This window comes from Chiloscyllium punctatum, chromosome 46 (assembly GCF_047496795.1).
Source record: "Chiloscyllium punctatum isolate Juve2018m chromosome 46, sChiPun1.3, whole genome shotgun sequence".
Taxonomy (NCBI): domain Eukaryota; kingdom Metazoa; phylum Chordata; class Chondrichthyes; order Orectolobiformes; family Hemiscylliidae; genus Chiloscyllium; species Chiloscyllium punctatum.
Window position 1 is genome coordinate 56,644,491 of NC_092784.1, and position 16,672 is coordinate 56,661,162.

At 41.7% G+C, this 16,672-nt stretch overlaps 1 protein-coding gene across 1 annotated transcript in view; it reads left to right on the forward strand.

Annotated features, from left to right (window-relative positions):
* Window positions 1-16,672, forward strand: part of LOC140468136 (complement C3-like) — a 116,107-nt gene that overhangs the window by 97,812 nt on the left and 1,623 nt on the right. Inside the window, exons 36-40 of the mRNA XM_072564332.1 lie at window positions 589-694; window positions 1,215-1,304; window positions 8,557-8,643; window positions 10,724-10,807; window positions 15,190-15,325. Of these exons, the coding sequence (XP_072420433.1) occupies window positions 589-694; window positions 1,215-1,304; window positions 8,557-8,643; window positions 10,724-10,807; window positions 15,190-15,325 (503 nt within the window). The remainder of the gene's footprint in view (window positions 1-588; window positions 695-1,214; window positions 1,305-8,556; window positions 8,644-10,723; window positions 10,808-15,189; window positions 15,326-16,672) is intronic.

Genomic DNA, 16,672 nt, shown 5'->3' on the forward strand with positions numbered 1-16,672 from the left:
TTGATTCCGGGGATGGTGGGACTGACGTATGAGGAGGGATTGACTAGTTTAGGATTGTTTTCACTGGAGCGCAGACATGTGAGGGAAGATCTCACAGAGACATATAAAATTCTAACAGGACTAGACAGGGTAGATATTCCTGATGGTAGGTGCATCCGGAACCAGGGGTCACACTCTGAGGATTCGGGGTGGACCATTTAGGACGGAGATGAGGAGACATTTCTTCACCCAAAGAGTGGGGAGCCTGTGGAATCCATTACCACAGGAAGGAGTTGATGCCAAAACATTGAATGTGTTCAAGAGGCAGCTAGATATAGCACTTGGGGGGAATTGGATCAAAGGTTATGGGGAGAAAGCAGAATTGGGCTGTTGGGTTGGACATCAACCAATGATGGTGATGAATGGCAGACCAGGTTCAAAGGGCCAAATGGCCTCCTTCTGCTCCTATCCTCTATGTTTCTGTGTTCAACTTTGCTTCTTGCCTGACCCTCGTGTTTAACTGCTACCAGTTTAATGAGAGAGCAGCTTTTTGGGACTTTATTTAATTGATCAATTGTGTTCTGATTTTCTCTTCCAAATCACAAACAGGTTTCACACTTAGAAGAAACTTGTTTCGGATTTCATGTAAATCAGTTCTTCAAAGTTGGACTTATACAACCAGCTTCTGTTAAGATTTACGAATATTATGACACAGGTAAGTATTTGCAAGACTACATTACTGATTTCCACCCAAGGGAAACCAAGTTAACATAAGAAAGAAAGAAAATGTAAAGTTGCTTGAAAAGCTGTATGTCAAAAGAAAGGTAGGACAATGAACACAGGACAGCTATATAAAAAAACAATGAAAGGTTTTTGAAATAGACTCAACTGTGGAGATTAAAATATTTGCTGACTTGACAAAGTGATAAAATTCAGTTCACTTCTCAAAAAAGGAGGTATGCTAAAGTTAGGAATCTCTAAGTATTAATTGTGAAATGAATTTATCTAAATTTGATAATTGTTTTCTATCTCAGGACAAAGAAACTTTACATGATTATTCTTGCACACAGTAAATTTTGGGTTCATAATCAAAGTTCATAATCATAATTCATGATTTTCAGAGAGGCTTTATTAGGAAGTCAGTTTTTGTGCTTTACGTTGAGGGTGAGTAGTTCATATTGCTTGTCTTAATACAGCTACACTATATTTATGTCAATTTCATTACCTTCATGCAGAGAACAGTTGCACTAAATTCTACAATGTCAATGAAAGGAGTGCCATGCTGAGCAAAATCTGTCAAGGTGATGTTTGCAGATGTGCGGAAGGTAAGATTCAGTTTTAGATTTATATGGGTATATTTTTTCATTTAATTATGTTCAGAATGTAATCTACTTTAAAAGTTTTGTGTGGTGCTATTATTCCCAGGAATGCAATTGTTGTTGGATGATATTTTCTTTCATGTTAACATCAATTGATGTAGATATACCATTTGTGATGCCTTGGTTTCTAGTGCAAACTTGACTAACATCAGTTTTAATACCCCAGAGAATGCAGAGCATTTTAGTAATTGTGTACATAGGTTGTAGCCAATCTACTTAGATCCTGTTCTTATGCTGGATTCCACTTCCAGTGATGGAGATGGAATGACACATTGTTGTTAAATTTCTTTAACCTGCACTGCCTGTGAGTATAGCTCCTTCCTTTGGGCATTGTCACTGTGTAATAGAAAGCCATTGACCCCAGCCTATATTCTGTCCATCACCTGGCACTACTGTGTTAGACATGTTCGTCACTCATGTATGTATGGCTATACTTCATCTTCATAAAACAGGAGCATGACCAGGGTAGAAGTGTCTCCTTATTTAAGTCCTAAAGTACCAGCCTTTCATTCTCAGGTCATGTTTTCCAGCCAGCAGAGAAAAACCCCCTCAGCATCAAGCTTAGAGTCATAGAGATGTACAGCACGGAAACAGACCCTTCAGTCCAACTTGTTCATGCTGACCAGATATCCCAACCCAATTTAGTCCCATTTGCCAGCACTTGGCCCATATCCCTCCAACCCCTTCCTATTCATTTACCCATCCAGGTGCCTTTTAAATGTTGCATTTATACCAGCCTCCACCACTTCCTCTGGCAGCTCATTCCATACACCTACCACCCTCTGTGAGAAAACGTTGCCCCTTAGTACCCTTTTATATCTTTCCCTTCTCACAGTAAACCTTTCCCCTCTAGTTCTGGACTGTTCTACCGCAGGGAAAAGATTTTGTCTCTTTATCCGATCCATGCCCCTCATGATTTTTAAAATCTCTATAAGGTCACCCCTCAGCCTCCGACGCTCCAGGGAAAATAGCCCCAGCCTGTTTTATGAATATGAAGTATAGCCATACATACATGAGTGACAACAATGTCCAACACAGGAGTATTAGTTGATGGGCAGAATTCATACTGGAGTCCATGGCTTTCTCTTACAGGGAGCTCAAACCCTGGCAACATCCCTGCGAATCTTTCCTGAACCCTTTCAAGTTTCACAACATCTTTCCGCTAGGAAGGGGACCAGAATTGCACGCAATGTTCCAAATTGTCAAGCCCCGTAAGAATTCTATGTTTCAGTAAGGTCATCTCTAAGTGTTCAAACTCTGGTGATTGTAGCTATAAAAAGCCACATTTTCTCTTTGCATATATCATTCTTTGACATGTTTTAAAATGCATTTAATGGAATAGTTTGGAAAAGCAGCTATTCTTCCATCCTGGGTATTGTGAAGCAGATGATAGCTCATGAAGGTGACTCTCCAGTGCTTGGGTCAGTTTGGTTGTATGTAGTAGATGATCCAGAGTGTGCTACACAATCCTTTCATGTTGTGGTTTGTACAAGTGGAGCAGATATGGAGGGGATGTGACCGATACTGCAGGGCTGAGAGAACAGGTGCTGTCTTCTGAGGAAGAAGATCAAGACCTTCCAAGTGAAGAAGTAATTCAACTTGAAGGGCTGAATGGCCCACTTTGCTGCTGTCCCTGTGCTCTAATTGCATCAAGAACAACTTCTTCCAGAATGAAGGCAGGGTTGCAAAAGTCTACTTTACATCAAAAAGGAGATTTTGAAGAAGGATTTTAATTTATTATTGCCATGTACCGTGATACAGGGAAGAGTTTTGCGTGCTATCCAGACAAACCATACCTTCCATATGTACATCAGGGTAGTAGAACAGAATGCAGAATAGTGTGTTACAGCTACAGAGAAGGTGCAGAGGATGATCTACTCTAATATATGAGAGGTCTGTTCAAAAGTCTGATAGCAACAGGGAGGAAGCTGTTCTTGAATCTGTTGGTGCGTGTTTTCAAACTATTTTATCTTCAGCCCAACTGAAGAGGGTGGAAGAGACAATAACTGGGGTGGGAGGGGTCTTTGATGATGTCATCTGCTTTCCCAAGGCAGTGGTAAGTGTAGATGGAGTCAATGGATGGGAGGCTGGTTTGTGTGATGGACGGGGCTGTGTTCACAACTCTCTGTAGTTTCTTGCTGTGGTGGGCAGAGCAGTTGCCACACCAAGCTGTGATGCATCCAGATAGGATACTTTCTGTGCTGCGTCTGTGAAAATTGGTAAGAGTCATTGTGGACATGCTAGATTTCCTTATCCTCCTGAGGAAGGAGAGGCATTGGTGTGCTTTCTTAACCATGGTGCCAGCATGGATGTACCAGGGCAGATTGTTGGAGATTGTCGGTGATCGTCCCCCCTGGGAACTTGAAAGCTGTTGACCATCTTCACCTCAGCTCCATTGATACAGACAGGGACGTGCCCTCTACACCACTTCCTGAAGTCGATGATCAGCTCCTCCATTTTGCTGATATTGAGGGAAAGATAGTTCTCTTTGCACATGCCCTTAAGCTCTCTGTCTCTTTTCTGTACTCTGTCTCATCATTGTTTAAGATCTGACCCACTACTGTGGTCAGCAAACTCGTAAACAGAGTTAGAGCAGAATTTGGCCACACGGTTGTGAGTGTGGAAGGAGGGAGGGGTTGAGTACATAAGCATACAGGGCACCAGTCTTAAGGAGGAGTTCCTGTTGCCTGTCCTTACTGATTGTAGTCTGTGGGTCTGGAAGTCAAGGGTACAGTTGCAGAGAGGGGAATACAGTCCTTAGTCTCAGAGTTAGGAGATGAGCTTGGTTGGAATTATGGTGTTGAAAGCAGAGCAAATATCACTCAATAGGAGTCCTACATAGGTCTTTTTGTTAACCAGATGATCCAGGGAGGACTCTAGGGCCTGGGAGATGGCTCTACCATGGACCTGTTGCAATTTTAGTCAAATTGTAATTGAAGGATAAGAGGAATGGTAAAGTACTTTGATCCGCATAATAAATCTTTCCCAGAAGAAAATATTGCTGCAATCTTTTTGAGATGATTTGGATATGAAAAAAAAATTGGATATTGTAACTTATGATGTCTTTATATTTAACAATTTCTGTTCACTTAGTTTGAAGGATTATGGATTTTTAAGGGAAAGTGAAACTCTTGAAAACAATTGAAAATTATGAATGGAACCTAATAGGGCTTTGAGCAATGTAGGCTTTGGTGAGATGGATGGCAGAATCGGGCATGACATCTAGACCATCATGCACCATGTTTTTTCTGCTTGTCAGAATAGCATGGCGAGATTCTGGCTCAAGATGCCAGTTGACTGGAATTAACGCTTGTGAACCACATTGTTAATGCCACAGTGCGGCTCATCGTTGTTCACACTCCCTTCGTAGCAAACTTGCCAAACAAACTCAATGATGGGGAAACCCCAAAAAGGAAAACCAGATTGTGTACCTGGCAAATTCAGCTTGCTGTTTTCTCTGAGCCATCCCCATGATGGACACTGGACAACATCTCAGGGCATTATCCCATGGGCACTAATCACACACACACACATGCCCATTGACATTGGCATCAAATATCTGCCAAATCATCACAACGGTTATGACATCTTTTAAAAATTCAGTCATGGGATGAAGATATCACTGGCTGAGGCAGATTTAATGTCCATCCCAGAGGACAGTTAAGAGTCATAGAGTCATAGAGATGTACAGCGTGGAAACAGACCCTTCGGTCCAACCCGTCCATGCCGACCAGATATCCCAACCCAATCTAGTCCCACATGCCAGCACCCAGCCCACATCCCTCCAAACCCTTCCTATTCATATATCCATCCAAATGACTTTTAAAAGTTGCAATTGTACTAGCCTCCACCATTTCCTCTGGCAGCTCATTCCATACACGTACCACCATCTGCATGAAAATGTCATCCCTTAGGGTTCTTTTATATCTTTCCCCTCTTCCCCTGTAGTTCTGGATTCCCCCACCCCAGGGAAAAGACTTTGTCTATTTATCCTATCCATGCCCCTCATAATTTTGTCAACCTCTATATGGTCGCAGGTCAGACCAGGTAAGGAAGGCAGTTTCCTTCCCTAACAAAAAAGTCAAAGAACAAGATGGGCTTTCCCTGACCTTCAACAATGTCTTTATTAGATTCTTAATTCCAGATTTTTGTTGAGTTCAATCTCCAGTGTGTGTTCCGGTGGGATTTGAAGCTGTAGCATCGCCTGGGTCTCTGGATTAACAGTCAAGTGAAAATATACTAGGCCATCACCTCCCCAGTGTATCTCTAATAAGCTTCGAGGAGAAAGTAAGGACTGCAGATGCTGGAGATCAGAGCTGAAAATGTGTTGCTGGAAAAGCGCAGCAGGTCAGGCAGCATCCAAGGAACAGGAGAATGGACGTTTCGGGCATAAGCCCTTCCTATCTCTAATAAGCTGTCTGGAAATAAAAGCTCAAGTTTGTATTTGAAAGTACACGATTGATTAGCTGTATGTGATGTTCTCTGACTGGACAATAATACGATATGGATCTACAATGGATATTGGATACAGGATTGTGGTGACCAAGGGGCTGTTTTACACAAAAGGTAGCCATAGGAAGGTGAGGTATCTGCACTGGTGATTAAACAGCAATTTGTGTGAGAGAATGACAATGTGCGTGCAAGGGAGCATCAGCCACAGTACAATGAGCCAAGGGTAGCATGGTCTTTTGGCTGTTGTGCCATGACTATTGGAAGGATGTTGTGAAACTTGAAAGGGTTCAGAAAAGATGTACAAGAATGTTGGTTTGAGCTATAGGGAGAGGCTGAATAGGCTGGGGTTGTTTTCCTTGGAGTGTCAGAGGCTGAGGGGTGACCTTATAGAGGTTTATAAAATCATGAGGGGCATGGATAAGGTGAATGGTGAAGGTCTTTTCCCCAGGTATTGGAGTCAAAACTAGAGAGCATAGATTTATGGTGAGAGGGGAAAAACTTAAAAACAACCTATTGGGGGATTTTTTCATACACAGGGTGGTGCATGTAAGGAAGGAACTTCCATAGGAAGTGGTGGAGGTGGGTACAATTGTAAAATTTAAAAGGCATCTGGATGGGTTTGTGAACAAGAAGGGTTTAGAGGAATATGGGCCATGTGCTGGCAAATGGGACTAGATTTATTCAGGATATCTGATCGGCATGGACGAGTTGGATCTAAGAGTCTATTTCCATGTTGTACCTCTCCCTGACTCTATGATTTTGCCAGGGACGAGCAGCGTCAATTTGTTAACATTTGTCCATATGCTCAGTTGCCTTTCAGACATGGGGCAGGCACAAGAGGTATCCACTGAGTACTGAATCATTCTGGGGATGGTGTGTGATAAGATGGGGTAGAAATCAGACACGAGAGACAGCATGCGATGTGGGTAGATAATTAACGTAGCAAGTTTTGAACAATAAGGTGTGAAGTCCTGCTATCCTTCACAACAAAAATTCCTCCAAAAACTCAACGTAGTTTGGACTTAGCCAAAAGAACACGGGATTCAGCCCCACATAATTCCAGATAATTGTGTATCTTGGTTACTTGAGCTCATTGCAGGGAGAACATCTAGCTGTTTTTATGACTGAGTTTTATAGCTGTTTTTCAGTAAAGAACTTTGTTTGGATTTTCACTGGTGACCAGCCTGGTGAAGGTAAATTCTTCCAATTCAATTTCTGAAAAATGATCTGTCATTGGGAACTAACGGTTTGTCCTCTTGAAGGGGAAGTGGAAGACATCTCAATACTATGATTTTTGAGCAAACTGCATCTGCCCAGATCCCAGAGATGGCTGTCTGTATTTGCTGTCTGCCTGTCTATACATGGCAGAATGTCAAAACAACAGCTGTCTGACCATCTCAATCTCAACCTTTTTCACTTCAAGAACTAAGATTTATTGGCCAAAGTATTTTCTTCTCCATGGTGAATTTCTTCAGAGTGAAATCCATTTTATTTACTCTTACTCTCTTTATGTGCTATGCCTGAATGTGCTTATTTTGAGTTATTTCGAGTAAGCATTTATTTTTTCATTAATATAGATTTATATTTCTATACATTTATGATATCATTTGTTATAGATTTATATTTGTTATTGAATAAGTCTTGAAATAAATTTTGAATGTATTCAAGAAGCTTCATTAGTGGATCTTTCTATTTTAAGTTTGATATGGGGAAAGCATTCAACTGACCATATGAGGAACCAAGTAAAATATTTATTATCGCATTGTGGACTAATGGGATAAGAATAGGAAGTGCACTCTTCCCATCTCAGCCCTAACAAATTAAAACAGTAATCAACTAAACCTAAGTATTACTATAAAATAAAAAAAAGAGAACCCTCAGCGTTAGAAATCTGAAACAAAAACAGAAATAGCTACAGAAACTCAGCAGGTCTGGCAGCATCTATGGTGAAAGAAAAACAAAGTTAATGTTTGGAGTCCAAATGAAACATTAACTGTGCTTTCTGTCTTCATGTATCCTGCAGACTTTCTCCAGCAATTTCGGCTTTTGTTTCAAACCTAAGAATTATTTATGTAACAGTTATGAATACCTGCCCGTTAATGATAGCTCTTTAAGAGTGAAGACAGCTAACTATTCAAAGCTTTGCACTTTCATTTTAATGCATTATCTGAAACAACTGAACTGGAACACAGAAATTATGCAAATTTTACTTTCTGTTTATTTTGTAGAGCATTGAATAACAGTTACATTCTTTTTTTCAGGCAGTTGCATATCAGTTAAATTCCGGGTTTTTTTTGTAGGCTGTTGTATATCAGTTAAATTCCGCTTTTATTTGTAGACAGTTGTATATCAGTTAAATTCTGTGAATTTTTGTAGTCAGTTGTATATCAGTTAAATTCTGTTTTATTTTCAGGCTGTTGTATATCAGATAAATTCTGTGTATTTTTGTAGTCAGTTGTATATCAGTTAAATTCTGTTTTATTTTTGCAGATAGTTATATATCATTTAAATTCTGTTTTTCTTGCAGGCAATTGTATATCAGTTAAATTCTTTTTTTGTAGAAAGTTGTATATCAGTTAAATTCTGTGTTTTTTGTAGACAACTGTATATCAGTTAAATTCTATTTTTTTTTGTAGGCTGTTGTATATCAATTAAGTTCTTTTTTTTGTAGATTGTTGTACGTAAGTTAAATTCTGTTTTCTTTCAGGCAGTTGTATGTCAGTTAAATTCTGGTTTTGTTTTGCAGGCAGTTGTATAACAGCTAAATTGCCTGAACAACGTATCTCTCCAGATGTTCGTGAAGATAAAGCATGTGATCATGGAACAGATTATGGTAAACGCGTCATTCAACATACTGTCTTAAAAATGCTTGTGTCTAATCTCTAAATGGCTTGTTATAAACCATGTATATTTAATTGAAAACCAAAGAACAACAGATGCTGGAGATCTGAAACAAACACAAAGTACTGGAGAAACTCAGCAGGTCCTGCAGCATCTCGAGAGAGAAAACAGTTAACATTTTGAATCCAGTGACCCTTCATCAAAATTGTTCTGAAGAAGGCTCTGTGGAGTCAAACATTGAATATGCAGTTGATCATTGTGACTGTAATGGTTATGGTTCATGGTATTGGTTCATGTGTATTATTTATACAAATTTAATGAGATGTTAAATCAATAGAAACAAGTTTATGCTTAGAATCTGAATGATCAAAAAAAGCCCTCTTGATTCTTGTCAAATAGTCTCTTAAGAATGCAAAGGTTTTGTTCCAGTTCCTTCCCTTTCACCATCTCAAGGTACCAAACTCAACCAAAGAGTATTAAATCTACCCAGTTGCTAAATATTTGAAATTGCCATTTTTTGTTTGCTTCACAAGAAATGTGCTTTCCCTGACAGGAAAAAAGTGACACTTCATCAGTGTCCATCACAGGATGATGTTGGAGGCCACTGTATTGGAGGGTAGTCATAGTGCTGGTTAGCTTTTGTTACCCTGATCCAGGCTCATGATATTGTGATATGACTGCCCCTCCCCCCCCCCTCCCCACCCTCCGGCCACCATCACTATCCTGATTGTCTGGGAGCCTCCCATACCTGAGGATCAAACTCCTGGACACAGCAATGAGTAACATAGGAAGAAAACTCGCAAAGTTAATGACAGAGAAGCTGTTTGTGCCAGGTTTGTTGTATGTGTTCAGCATTGAAACATATCTCTCCAAACTGATGTGTCACACGTTCTGTGCTCGGCAAAGTCTCAGTCTAACTTCTCCCAGAATGCATTTGGAGCAATCTGCTTCTTACTTGAGGAAGCCAAAACAATTGAAATTGGTTCCTGACTGTCCAGATTGAAGCTTGCAGATTTCGGGCAGGATTTGGAGGACACATACCCGATTACAGGTATCCCCTGCTTTTCAGAAGTTCACTTTAAGCCACTTTATTTTTATGAAAGACCTACATTAGTACCTTTTCTCGCTAACTGAAAGAAGTCCGAGGAGGATTTCCACCTTCACGAGAAAAGGTGAATTTTTTTCCCATTTTAAGTTAGTGCTTCTTTGCTTTGTGCCATTGCCTTACGAAAGGTTTCATAGGAACACTCTATTTTCGGATAGCGGGGGACTACCTGTAATAGGTCAGCCAGTGCTTCTCTAACACTCTTCTGTTGTGACCACATTTTAATGTTTCAGACTTCTGTGAAATAGGCTGCTAAAGTGTTGATGTGTCGGAGGAGGTGGGGAATGGGAGCCTTGAGTTGTTAAGCAGGGCACCTTCAATCAAACCTACCTCTTTACGGTTGTTTCTTTTGCTGTCGGAGTCAGAGATTGGGGAACAATTGATGAGGTCATACGTCCACCAACACAAATACAAGCTTTGAAGATGTCTAGCTACCAGCTGGGCAGTTGAGGCTGCATGCTCATGACCCCAAAACTCTTGTTCGGTAACTCCCAACAGTGGGAGCATCCCTACTGTTTGGACATTTCTAAACTAAAGAGGCATGTTGCTTCAGTGGTTGGCACTACTGCCTCACAGCACCAGGAAGCTGGGTTCGATTCTAGCCTTGGGTGACTGTCTGTGTGGAGTTTGTGTGTTCTCCCACTGTCAACATGGGTTTCCTCCCATTGTCCAAGATGGATTAGCCATGCTAAATTGTCCATTGCGTCCAGGGCTGTTTGGAAAGGTGGATTAGCCTTGGCAAACCCAAAGCTGTGGCAATAAGGTAGGTGTCTGGGTCTGGGTGGGATATCTTCAGAGGGTCAGTGCTGACTCAATGGGCTGAAAGGCCTCTTTCTCCACTGTAGGGATTCTATGATTCTAGCCATCAATAGCATGCTTTCCAGTTATTTCTGATGTCTCAGCTTGGCTATGATAAAAAAAACAACCTTTAACATCTTTCTTTTTAAATCTGTTTCATCCTTTTTAGTATACAAAATAACATTTAAAAAGAAGGAAAAGAGAGACAATTACATCTATTATGAAATGGAAGTTAAGTCTGTCATAAAACAAGGTGAGTTATTTTCATGTTCATGAGAATGGAGAGGAAATCGCGTTTTTGGTTTAGGACATGATGACAGCTCTGGAAAAAACTGTCCCACAGGGTTCAGCAACCAGCAAGTTTAGACAGTACATTTGGATTGGCTCAGGCTTGGAGGGCCAAAGCGCCTGTTCCTGGGCTGTAAATTTTCTTTGTTTCTTTCTTTGTTTCTTTGGAACCAAATTGGCTAATGAACAAAGGTGATGCAATTATATTGTCTCGTATAATCTGTAGACCACTCACTGGTGGGAACGAAGTCGAGACACAAATCTTCAAGGAACCTACAGATAGTTGTGAAAAATGGAGCAGCTCTTATTAATTACCGGTGGAATAATGGTAGTGTCAAGAACAGTGAAGGGAAGGCATTCCTAGACTGTGGCAATGGTGGCACAGTGGTTAGCACTGCTGCCTCACAGCGCCAGAGACCTGGGTTCAATTCCCGCCTCAGGCAACTGTGTGGAGTTTGCACGTTCTCCCCGTGTCTGCGTGGGTTTCCTCCCAAAGATGTGCAGGTTAGGTGAATTAGCCACACTAAATTGCTCATAGTGTCAGGTGAAAGGGTAAATGTAGGAGAATGGGGTCTGGGTAGTTTGCTCTTCGGCGGGTCGGTGTGGACTTGTTGGGCCGAAGGGCTGGTTCCACACTGTAAGTGATCTATCTATCTAAAAGTGAGGACCGGAGATCAGAGTCGAGGGCATGGTGCTGGAAAAACACAGCAGGTTAGGCAGCATCCGAGGGGCAGGAGAGTCGACGTTTCGGGCAACAGCCCTTCATTGGGAATGCCGGTTTTCCTGCTCCTCAGATGCTGCCTGCCCTACTGTGCTTTTCCAGCGCTAAGCTCTTGATTCTGAGATTGTGCTCGGGAGATTTTCCTACGGCAGTATGAGTAAATCCAGAAGAAAGGAGACACTGCCAGATCGGAATCTTGGAAATGAGGTGGGCCAAGTAGAGTAATTGTCCATGAGTGATCACTTAGGGCACAGTATGCATCGCTTCATAAGTTTGAGGACCATGGTGGCAGATGCTAATGAGCGATCCAGGCTCAGAGTAATTGACTGACAGAGAGAGGACTTCAATGGCGCAAGAATGGAACCAAGTTGGATAGATAGGAAGAAAAGTTGGCAGGAAAATCTGTGGCTGAATAATGGGTTTCCTTCTAAGAGGAGATGCATAATCTCCATTACATGGATATTCCCTCAAAAGAGAAAGGAAGGGCAAACAAATTCAGAGCTCTGTTGGTGATGGAGAAGCTAAAAATCCAGTTGAAAGGAGAAAGCTGTGTTGTAGGAAATAAAATTGGGCATGAAGCTAACTATTGGCAGGGTCAGAAGCGAGGTGGGGAAGCAAATAGGAGAAGCAAAGAGGAATTAGATTTGAAAAAGGCGAGCCACTGCCTTCCAGGAAAATTCCAAGGCCTTCTATAGGTATGTAAATGGTTAAAAAAAAAAGTATGGCTGATTAGTGGCAAAGCAGAAGATTTACGCAAGGAGGTAAAGGGCATGAACAGAATTATTAAATAGAGGCAGATGCAGCCTGGGCCCATGACCAAGGAGACAACTCAATCACTAGAAGGATTTAAGATCAATGAAGGCGGAGTTTTGGATAAGTTGTTAATAATCAAAGTTGATTGGGCACTGGGGCCGGATGAGATGCATCCGAGGATATTGAAAGAAGTGAGAATGGGAACTGCAAGAGACGTTGGCAGTGACTTCCCTGCGGCTCTGGGATGCGGCCAGAGGCCATTAGAATTTGCAAACCTTACAGCCTTGTCCGAAAAAGATTGTAAAGATAACCAGATCAAATACAGACAGGTCAGTTTAATGTTGGTCACAGGGTAACTTCTAGAAACCATTATTCAGATCGTATTAATAGTGGGATGTAAAAATATGTTTAAATTTCTAAGAGCCACTGGGGATTTATCAAAGGAAGATCATGTCTAACTGTCCTGCTGTAGTTTTATGAAGAGGTCGCAATTGATGATGGTAGCGATGTTGAGTTGGTGTACATGGACTTCAAAAAGACACCTCAAAACAGTATCCTAGTAGACTTGTGAGAAAGGCTATAGCTTTTTGTTTTGAATATTAAATAAGAAAAGTCATAAATATAGATTTGAGTACACATAACACTGGAAATTGTACACTATCCAAAGGAATTACCAATCCATCCTTTTCCACATGAGTATGTGGTTGTAATAATGCAGGGAACGTATTATCAACAATACTGCACTATACAATGAAGTGGAGATGCCAGAGTTGGACTGGGGTGGATAAAGTCAAAAATAAAACAACATCAGGTTATAATCCAGCACATTTATTTGAAGTTGCAAGCTTTCGGAGGTCTGCTCCTTCCTCAGACATGGTATGATAGGTAGGTATAAGGCACAGTACAGAACAACCTCGATTATCCAAAAGAGACGGGTGGGGGGAGTATTTTGTTCGGATAACTGATTGTTTGGGTAGTGGATAATGTTTCTCCCGGACTTTGAGATCTTGATCGGATAGTCCGAAATTCGGATAATTGATGTTCGGATAACCGAGGTTGTTCTACATTAATAGGCAAAACGTTAACAACTTTAAAACTAGCTGCCCTTGATGAATCCAGCTATCCTTGATCTGCATTAAGTCAGTGGTAGTCAATGTCACTCTTTAAGAAGACAGGAAATCCTTACACTGCTTTCCTGGAGATTTTAATGCTATTAGGTTTGAAACAAGTAGTCGAGGGATATGAGTGTCACTGGCTGGGTCAGCATTTATTGTCCATCTCTAATTACCCTTGAGGAGGTGGTGGAGAGTTGCCTTCCTGAACCACTGCAGTATTGTGCTGTAGGAATACCCACAATGTCAGTTCATGGATAAAAAGGACAGAACATGGACACCAAAATTAGCTGGGGATAGGAAACACAGTGAGGCTTTTAATGGGCCATTTTTGAGCAGGAGAGAGGTTTGTAGCAGAGTTCTCCAGGAGTCAGTATTGGGAGCATTATCTTTTATAAATATATATAATCTAGGTTTTGTTGTGCAGGGGACACAAAGCTATCTTGGAAGAGTTGCAAACTGGGACACTGTATAGAACTTTGAAAGGACATTGACAAGTTGCTGGAGTAGGTGCATAGGTGGCAAATGAAGTTCAATGTGGAGAAGAATTTGATAATACATTAGTACAAAGCAGACAGAGAGTCAGAACAAAAGAAAGGGATCTATTCTCAAGGAGCAGGAGCAGAGAAACCTGGACAGATATGTTTAACAGTGATTACTAGCCGCAGGACAGAACAAGAGTGCAATTAATAAAACGGACTGTATTCCAGACGTTATTAATAGAGGCACAGAGTAAAGAGCAGGGAGGTTGCGATGTGATTATATCAGATAGTTCTGAGCACTGCACTTTAAGAAGGATATGAATTATCGGCGGGGCGGTGTGGACTTGTTGGGCCGAAGGGCCTGTTTCCACACTGTAAGTAATCTAATCTAATCTAATCTAATTAGTGCGAGTGTAGGAGTGGTTTCAAACAGTTGCAGGGATGAGAAACTGCAGTTCTAAGGATAGATTGGTAATTTTGGGACTGTTTTCCTTCGAGAGATGAAGGCTAAGAGGACAACTAATAGGTGTTTCCAAAATCATGAGGGGCTTGGACAACAGAGATTGTGAGAAACTGTTTGCACTCCGAAGAGGATTAAAAACTACAGCACACCAGTTTAAAATGTTTTGCAAATGGGAGGAGAGAAAATATTTTTCCACACAAAGAGTAACTAGGGTCTAATAGTGTCTGGAAGCATGATGGAGCCAGGGTTAAGCATGCATTAGGTGATTATTTAAATTGAAATAAAACGCAGGGTTAAGGACAAATAGCAGGAGGTTGACACAACGTCAAAATGTTTAGAGAGCTGGTGAAAACACAATGGGCTGAATGGTCTCCTTCTTCACTGTCCATAATTCTGTGATTCTATTCTCGGCAAAGGGCTGACACAGACATGACAGACTGAATGGCCTCCTTCTACACTGTAAGCAGTCTGTGATGGTACATGTCCTCAATGGCAAATGCCGAGTGTGTCATTTAGTAAAGGATTTGTTATCTCAGTTGGCTGAGTGGCTACTTTATAATAGAGTGACAATGACACTGCAATTTCAATTTCCAAACCAAGAGTTCACACCTTCTCAACCTCACCTGAGGTGGAGTGACTCTGAGGTTACACCACCAGTCAGCTCCCTCTTATGATGGAGTGGGATTGTGTTGACTGAACCTTGAAATGGTAGTTTAATTGACACTTAATAATCATGCATGGCACTAGCCACCTGTTGGGAAATGCTGAACTGTGGTCAGACTAATCTTCCATCTGGATCATGCATTCTGTCTTTAGGAAGCGATGATGTAATTGAAGGACAAGTCAGAGAACTCATCACTCATGCCAGCTGTGAAGAAACATTTGTCGTGGACCTGGAAAATGATTACCTACTGATGGGGCAGGGATCAGACTTGTGGAGTGATGGTAAAAGGTAAACTGCAAATTCTGAAGCAAATTTGCTCTTGTGTATAATTTGTTATATGCTCCCACATTTAGCATTTAATTGATAGTCTATATGAAATTATGTGTCACAGCAGCAATCATGCCTACATCCATAATCATCTGAAAACACCCAATATCATCCAATCAGAGATGTTAATCAGACTCAGGCCTTGATAAGACTTGGGTGAGAGTCTGTCTGGGAATACTGGCTGCAGTAGGCTAGTGTTGTAGCCAAGTCGTAAAGGTGATGGGTTCAATTCTACTGGTTCAGGCCCTGAGGATTCTTTTCCTCATCGTTGCCTGATCCTAGCCAAGTGTCTGATCAATTCTCTTTTCATGGGTGGCATGGTGGCTCAGTGATTGACACTACTGCCTCACAGTGTCAGGGACCCAGGTTCAAGTCCAGGAAACCGTCTGTGTACAGTTTGCATGTCTCCCTGAGTGTGCATGGATTTCCTATGGGTGCTGTGGTTATCTCCCATGGTCCAAGGATGTGCAGGTTAGGTGGATTGGCCATGCTAAATAGCCGACAGTCCAGGGATGTGTAGTCTAGGTGGAATAACCATGGGAAATGTGGTGTCACAGGGATAGTGTGGGTGTTGGAAGGGGGTAGCGGCTGGGTCTTGATAGGATGCTGTTCTGAGGGTCGGTGCATTGGCCGAATGGCTTCTTCCCCTCCTGCAGGGATTTGATGATTCTGCGGCCTTGTTGGGGCTATTGTGCTACAATATAGTGTCCGTAGCTTTGAGCCAGGAGGTCTGTGCATCAAGTTCCACTTGTTTCAGAGGTGTGTCATAATATCTCTGTACAGGTTGATTGGAAAATGAATAAGCTCTGTTTAAAAGTATTCTGACATTGTACTGTCACAAAACCGCCTTTCAAATTCTTGACACAAAGAAGAATCGACAATCTGAACTTCAGAGTTGAACATTCCCGACCACACTCTTCTCCGAGTTTGCAAGGACAGTACTAAAGTTCTGAACTCTATTATGCTTTACTCTGGGATATGCTGCCATGATGATTAGATTAGATTAAATTCCCTACAGTGTGGAAATAGGCCCTTCGGCCCAACAAGTCCACACCGACCATCCGAAGAGTAACCCTCCCAGACCCATTTCCCTCTGACTAATGTACCTAACACTATGGGTAATTTAGCATGGCCAATTCACCTGACCTGCACACCTTTGGACTGTGGGAGGAAACCGGAGCACCCGGAGGAAACCCACACATACACAGGGAGAATGTGCAAACTCCACACAGACAGTTGTCTGAGGCTGGAATCGAACCTGGGGCCCTGGTGCTGTGATGCAGCAGTGCTAACTACTGAGCCACTGTG